Consider the following 7,693-nt stretch of genomic DNA (forward strand, 5'->3'; position numbering starts at 1 on the left):
CATAAGTTACACACTTCTCATGCAATTCAACATTCTTTTCTTTCTTCTTCTTCATTGGTGTCGCAACGCAAGCAATCCGATGAGGCTTCCAGAGTGGAAGGATCAGCCTGCAGGGTGTTGCTTATGCCCAGGGGATGTCCAAATGCATTCATAATCCTTACATTCCCTGGGGAGGCTTATTCGTTGTCCCCCCTTCTATTATTCTAAGCATATATGTCTGGTTCAGATTGGGACCAGCACTATTGTGACAGGGGTTGTGCCTCAACACTTCTCTCCAGCTGATTTTTGTTTCAAAACACCCTCCCCCAACCATAGGAACTTAAAGGGACTGGGGAAATCAACTGGCAAACATGCAGAAGACTTCTGTACCTTTCAGAATTTGGCAGAAGAAATAATTTGGACAAGTGCTCTTTTATCTATCACATTTCTTTACATATTAGCAAAGCTATTTGTGCAACACTTCCTTCTATAAGGCCATAAACCGTTGTCAGAAATTGCCCATAGGTGAAAAAGAGAAATCTGCAACTTATGGATGCATTTCAGCATCACAGCAGGAGTTTCTCCCACCTTGAAGAATATGCAAATTAGTTTGATTGAAGCACAGGATTCTTTTGAAATCTTATTTCAAACCCACCACCACCAAACCGCTTCAAACGCCTCTCTGAATCACCAGTGTGTTTTCAGCTTTAATTAAAAGCTTTCTCTAAAGTTCATTTCTGGCCTAAGTCATCATCACTGTCTGTTCTGTACAATTATTTCCATTGAGATGTTACAGGAGATGAAATTTGGGACCATATCACCAAATGCCCCCGTGTACATTTCCCATGAAAGAACCAGGAAGCCTGTGGATTTGCACCCACGCTTTTTGCTCACCCCACCACAACGATGACAAAATCCAGAAGGTTCCAGCCATTGCGGATGTAGGCGCTGGGGTGCATGACCAAACCATAGGCAAGAATCTTGAGGAACGTTTCCACCGTGAAGATAATGAGAAAAACATACTCGACTTGCTCCTACAGAGTCAGGACAAAAAAGGCCAGAAGCATCCAGTTATACTTCTAAAGCATACAGCATTCACATCCCTGGGAAGCAAACCATCACTGCATCAGGGTGGGAACATTGGAAGTGGTCGTTGTGGGTTTTTCGGGCTCTTTGGCCGTGTTCTGAACGTTGTTCTTCTTGACGTTTCACCAGTCTCTGTGGCCGGCGTCTTCAGAGGACTGAAACGTCAGGAAGAACAACCTTCAGAACACAGCCAAAGAGCCCGAAAAACCCACAACAACCATTAGATCCCGGCCGTGAAAGCCTTAGGGAATACATTGAACACTGGAAGCCTTCCCAAAACCTCCAAAGTCAGGGCAATCCTGGGCAGAACCATCTGAACAGTCCACAAAGCCAGTTCCAGAAAGAGTGACTGGGAATTGAGATCAAGAAAGGAATGGCGGGAATTTCTCTGGATTAGCAACATTCTCCCTTCAACACCAGCATGAGCAGCTTACAAGGCAGGCAGGAAAACAGGAGTGACATACAAACACACAAATGCCAGCAGTGCAAATCAGAGGGAACACCCCATCATCCTGGAAAAAAAGCAGCACACGTGTTTTGCGGTTTGCAAAATTAGGGAAGCACAGGGAGGGAGAGAAAGAGAGAGAGACCTGTAGAGCTACATTAGAAAACAATGGGAATCTTAGTTTACAGCTCATTCCCCTAATATCCTTTTGAGGTCCATGTTTCCTGCAAGCACTGGAAACAGGGGCCTGTGCAGTTAGCTCTCCGAGTCCTCTTCCTTTTCTTCCACATCAGTAAATGCATTCTCTGCTTTTAACATGGACAGAAGCCCTGAATTCCATTTACCCCCTTTTAAATTAGGGAACCCTCTTCCTTTCCTGAAGTAGCTACATGCTTTGAGAACAGTGCATCTTTCCATGTTAAAATCAGGGTGGGGGAGGAGGAAGTGGGGTAATAGTGCAAAAATGAGATCAAGTTTATTTCTGTGTCAAACATGTCTGGATTTACCCCTAAAAGGGAGGACAGGAACCAGGAACTGGCCCCCATCCAGATTCAGTCCATGGATTATTCTGGATTTACTCCAGGGAAGCTGGGATCAAACGGTAGCCTTGACCCCAGCTGCAATTAGCAGATGAGTTCAGTTTCGGAGGGGAGCTTTGCTGGCATCATCTCAAGACCCCCTCTGAGTTCCCAGAATGGGAATGGTGTGGGCTACTGGAGCAGAGCAGGACAGGACTGGGAGGGGTGGGGCAGGACCAGTTGCCTCAAGTGGCCCAGTCAGGTGGTGGATTAATGGTTATTACGAGATAATACAGTAGTTTTAATTGGCATTAACATGCTGCCTTAGGTGGAAATCAAGAGGTAAAGATGGAATCGTTAAGAAAGGAAGCTAAGAGGGAATGTATACTGGGTTAGAAGGAGGAGACCAAGGGGAGGAGGAGAGACGGTGAGATTCGGGACTTCTGGCTTCTGTAGAGGGTGGCCATGCGTGCTTTTTCAGGGAGCCCAATTTTCCATATGAAGGGCTGCCAGAAGGAAATCCTCCTGTTGAAGATGACCTCCATTGAAAAGATTGTTCAGTCAGAGTCTGATCTGATGATGAAGATAACAGGAGAGCAAGGCCCATCCCTGGACACCAGGATTAGCAACCACACAGGGTCACTTGGTCTCTGTTTTGCCCATCTGAGGTGCAGTGTAATTCTATTTAAATCATCAAAATCATTTCTTATATTGCAATTACACATCCAAGTTAGCAAATGCATTTTAATGGATTGGTCCTCCCTCCTATTTTTTGGTGATATAAGCCAAGTGTTGTTTGTTGGTTTTTTTTTTTGTTTTTTTTTGAGAGAGAGAGAGAGAGAGAGAGAGAGAGAGAGAGAAGTAGCCATCTTACTCTTATAGAAAGAAAATAGGTCTGACAAGTTGGAGCAAAGGAACCAAGATTTGTGGCTTAGTCTCAAGCCGTCACCCTGTGACAGGCCATTTTTCCATGCAGCTCAATACTACCAACTCTGACTGGCAGCAGTTCTATAGGACCTCTCACGCCTCCCTCCCTCTGCTCTTCAAAATCCTAGAGATGCCTAGAGTTCAACTTGTGGCCATCAGCGTGCAAAGTGACTGCACCACTACTGAGTTCAGTTCTCACCAGCCCTGCCAGCCCTTCCATCCCTTTGCAGTTTTGTGCAAGGTACTCACCAAGTTGTGGTTGGAGACATTGGAATCGTCTTCAGGGAAGGGAATATAGACTCCCAAGGCCACACAGTTGGCAAAGATGGTCATAAGGATGAGGATGTCAAAGGGTCTAGGAAGCATTCAGTTAAGGAGGCAAGCACGAGTATTTTTTTTCCCTTACCTCCTTGCCTCCACCAAAACCCCCAACCCTCTCCACTTCCCCCACCCAGTCAAGCTTCTCCCGCTTTATTAGTACAGGATACTTCCATTCCACAATGCTGATAGCAGCCCTGCGGATGGGATTGTTCAGCCGGAGGCAGAAGAGAGCTCGAGGAGAACGGTGGACCACATTGGCACCTTGCTGGGTCTTGTGTTTGTTGTGCTGAAGACGCTTCTTTTGGGCATTGCTGCTCGTAGAGCCCAAGGTATCTGTGCATCCACTGGTGAGTGTCCAGGCCAAGGCCTGGCCTGTTGCCTCTACAAAAGCCTCCGCTGCTGAGCGTGGTACCTCAGGAGGTCCGGTTGCTGTGGAATGGGGTGGGGTGTGACGTTTTAGGTGTGACCCAAAAGCCTTTCAAGACTAAACTAAGCTGTTTCTCAATTAAAGTAAAACTTCAACATTCATCCTCCCTTGCACACCACTTGTCAGAAAAATGAGTTAAATAACATAAAATATAATCAAACACTATGTGGCTTTTCCAAGACGGAGGCCCCAGTGAGGACAAGCTGAAATAAAAATATCAGACGCTCACCTTGTCCCTGTGGAGCAATTCCAGCCATTTATAGCATTTATATAACCCCATTTTCAGGCCCACCTTTATTTCAAAACTCTTCACTTCACTTTACTCTAACACTGAACCCGTACATGTTACTGCAGTTCTACTTTCTGTTCCAGTCTGAAATCATCCCTCCCCCAAAAAAAACTCCCATCCTTTTTCTTCAACCTGGCTTAACCTCAGAGACCCAGTGTAATGCCAAAGTTTTGCTTGATGCTGTTAACAGCTGGACTGCAGATCAGCCATCTTCTACTCACTCCTACAAACCTACTTATTTCAGTACTCCCACTTATGTCTTATGGCTTCTGTATGGGTGGTAGGGCTGCAATCTTTCCAGGTGCATTTACTAAGGAATCTATGAACACAAGACGACTTACTTCTGCATAAAAATCTATAGGACTGAACTGTATGACTCTTGCCTGCCTTCAAACACCTCACCTCTACCCCCAGTAACCCAATACATCAACATGGAGTCACTCACGTATTCCGTTGCACTCTGACATCTTGCTGGCCGGTTGCAGAGGTGAGGGGGCTGATGTGTCTTAATCCACAGATGATGCTAGCACTTCAGCAAAACTCTCTCATCATCTTGCGATGGAGGGCCTTCCATTCTTTCGGCTTTTCTCCCCGGATGGGCAGGAAAAGCCAAGATATCCTCAGGTGCTTTCATGAGAGGGTGGAGGTAGAAGCCTGGTAAGAACCCCCAAAATACACCCCCTTGCTTTTGAGCCCCCCTCCCCAACCCAACCCCACTTCCACTTGTCTCTGTTTCACACTCGCTGGCTCCCCCTCTTTCTTTTTCTGTCGCTGTCCCCGCTCCGTTCCCTTGCTCGGCTGAGGATTAAGGCAGATTGCCTACTTTAAAGGGCAGCGCAGGAGGTAGGGAGGAGGGAGCTCACAGCTGGTTAGGTCACTGACTGTGGACAGCCAGGGACATCCCAGCCAGCCAAGCTAGGCTTGTCCCGAGGAAAAGGGTGATGTGAGTGAAATAAGAACGGTCTTGACCCAATCAAACACATCACACCCGAATGTGTCAAAAGCAGAGAAAACAGACTCCTGTATCTGTCAGGGCAGGGGAAATCCCACTACAACTATACATGGATACATGACATATCTGTGGCAGCCTTTTGCAAGAGCAGCAGGTCCCCTTCATTCGGAAGGCAGTCCTGCTTCGACATTCTTGGGCACAAATTACTGCCTGTTCAGGGACATGTTTGAGTGTTAGACATGGTCCTTCTAAACCCTGATCAAGCTATGTGATACAGACAGCAGGTGGTGATGATGATGAAACCATATTAGTGTTCCATGAGTGAGACTCCCTCAGAACGTTCTGCCTGAACAACCAGAAACTTGTGTTTACCTCTTAATGACTGACTACAAGACAAAGCAGGGCAATACGCGAGCAACAGGAAGCAAGCAAAGCTCCTACTATGGCAAATGTCTCAGCACTTATGGAATTCTTACTTTTAAAAGTCTCACTGAGTGGGACGCTAATTTTGTATCCTAAATGTGTCATTTAAGAAGAAAAGACTGTCTGGCTGTTTGTTCCAAGGTCAGCTTGCTCAACCTACATTTAGTAAATGAGCTTGCTTTTGTTTCGTAATTGGTCAGCTTGGAAATAGCATAGTTTTATTTGAGTCTGATGTCTCAGGTGCTGTAGCACTTATGGATTTGTGTTGATTGGAGGCATAAAGTTGTAAGAGGAGGAAATCTGTTTTTGTTTTTAAAGCTAAGATTGACATAAGGCCCAAATAATGTCTAGCAAAATCATTAGGCTGTCCCCCGCTTACTTGAAAGACCATATGTAACCTTAAAGTATTTGTTGAGAGTTCTGCTCTGAATATTCCTGCCAAATAGATTGAACCACAGGCTTCACTAAACCCCACACAAAAAAAGGCTTTTTGGTAGTGAGAATCAAGTTATAGTCAGAGAGGTTTTCTTGGTGCCATTGTTAGGGTCATTTCAGGATCGGACAAAGATCTTTTTATTTGACAAATCTTTTTAAAATTACACTCAATTTGAACTTCTCAGTTTAAGCTTTGTGCTTCAACTATTTTAGTTTTCACATTGGCTTTTTAATGTTGTTATCAATTGTGGGCTGTCAAGAGAACTTGTGTTGGAATACGGCATTTAACAAATAGATGAATACTGGGGGAAAAAGCTCTAGATTTTTTTCCCCAGTAACGCTGCTTGTAACCTTCTGGTACTACTCTGCAAATTAAATAGTTTTAGTAATACTGTATTTTCTATTCTTGTTGTATAGCACTTGAGATTGGATTAATTTATTTTTAAAAAGACAAAAAATATATATAATCAGAAGACAATGCTAGCCTGCTGTCAGTTCATGAGGGGAAATGTAAGGTTAAGCCAGCAGTTTTAAAATACAGTGGCTCCTCGCTAGACAGTTACCCCGCATGACAGTTTTTTCGCTAGACATTGACTTTTTGCTATCGCTATAGTGATTCGCAAAACAGTGATTCCTATGGGGGAATTTCACTGGACAATGTTTGGTCCCTGCTTCGCAAACCGATTTTCACTATACGATTTTGACAGCTCCCTCCGCACTCGCAAAATGGGTGTTTTCGGGATCTAAGCTTCGCAAGACAGCTATTTAAACAGCTGATCGGCGGTTTGCAAAGCGGCTGTCCTATGGCTGATCTTCGCTAGACAATGGCGATTCTTCCCCATTGGAATGCATTAAACAGGTTTCAATGCATTCCAATGGGGAAATGCTTTTCGCTAGACAATGATTTTGCTAAACAGCTATTTCAGTGGAACGGATTATCAATGTCTAGTGAGGCACCGCTGTATTGAGATAAACTTTGTAAATGTAAAAATGCGTTTTGTCTCCCTGCCTTTTAGCAGGTTATATTTTGACTTCTGCAAATGTAAAGCATTGTTCTTCAGTTGATATGTCACTAGTGGGACCACACCCCAACTTAAGGAGAACTGGAACACCAACGTTATTACAACAGTATTATTAATTGGTCATGTCATCTTCTGGTTGCTGCACAATAGTGGACGGTGGGGTTTCACTTAGCTAGGGCTTATTTTTGGGGTAGGGCTTATATTATGAGCTTCCTGAAAAATCATACTAGGGCTTGTTTTCAGGTTAGGTCTTATTTTTGGGGAAACAGGGTATTGATAGGAGATTCAGGAATCTGGTCAGCTTTTGTGCACGACTGTAGGGGAAGGGGTGCACCATCCGCCAATTTGTCTCAGGCGGGAAAATATCTGGGGCCAGCCTTTTTGAGTGCTGTGGAAACTTCAAAGAGCAAAATGTAACATCTGCCTTCACTGTTTTCAAACTAGCCGGGCCTATTTCCACTTTGTTTTAGCACGACTGCTAGATGTTCAGATAGCACAGTTAATTACACCGAACGTCCAATTAAGCACTTTAGCTCCCACAAAAAATTACAGAAGCCTTTTTTGATGGTATCTGGTTCTGATGGTCTATTTATTTAACGTCCCTCTGCTTCGCCAGAGAGAAGAAAAATACAATGGAAAAAAAAAATTAAAAGGTGGAGTACGTAACACGTCCAAACTAAACACCGATTTGGTCGACACGTTAATAATGGCGGTGTTTCGGCTGCTAGGAAACAGACCCCCCCGCATTGCGCCTTCACTTCTAGTTCCTCTCCTCCGCCGCCGCCCCTACGGATAAAGCAAGACTACAACTCCCAGCATGCTTTCTGTTCTCGTTAGAACGGACGGCTCGAGCAATACAAGGATATAGA

The 7,693-nt window shown here is 44.6% G+C and overlaps 1 protein-coding gene across 2 annotated transcripts in view; it reads right to left on the reverse strand.

Annotated features, from left to right (window-relative positions):
- The window catches only part of CACNA1F (calcium voltage-gated channel subunit alpha1 F), a 76,260-nt gene extending 68,605 nt beyond the window's left edge, over positions 1-7,655 (reverse strand). For both annotated transcript variants that reach the window (XM_072991467.2, XM_072991466.2), the window contains exons 1-4: positions 4,438-7,655; positions 3,444-3,705; positions 3,205-3,310; positions 874-1,013 (exon numbers count right to left, since the gene is read on the reverse strand). In XM_072991467.2, coding sequence (XP_072847568.2) covers positions 874-1,013; positions 3,205-3,310; positions 3,444-3,705; positions 4,438-4,459 — 530 coding nt within the window. In that variant the 5' untranslated portion in view covers positions 4,460-7,655. The remainder of the gene's footprint in view (positions 1-873; positions 1,014-3,204; positions 3,311-3,443; positions 3,706-4,437) is intronic.
- Between the last annotated feature and the right edge of the window lie 38 nt (positions 7,656-7,693).

This window comes from Pogona vitticeps, chromosome 2 (genome assembly GCF_051106095.1).
Source record: "Pogona vitticeps strain Pit_001003342236 chromosome 2, PviZW2.1, whole genome shotgun sequence".
NCBI classification, from domain to species: domain Eukaryota; kingdom Metazoa; phylum Chordata; class Lepidosauria; order Squamata; family Agamidae; genus Pogona; species Pogona vitticeps.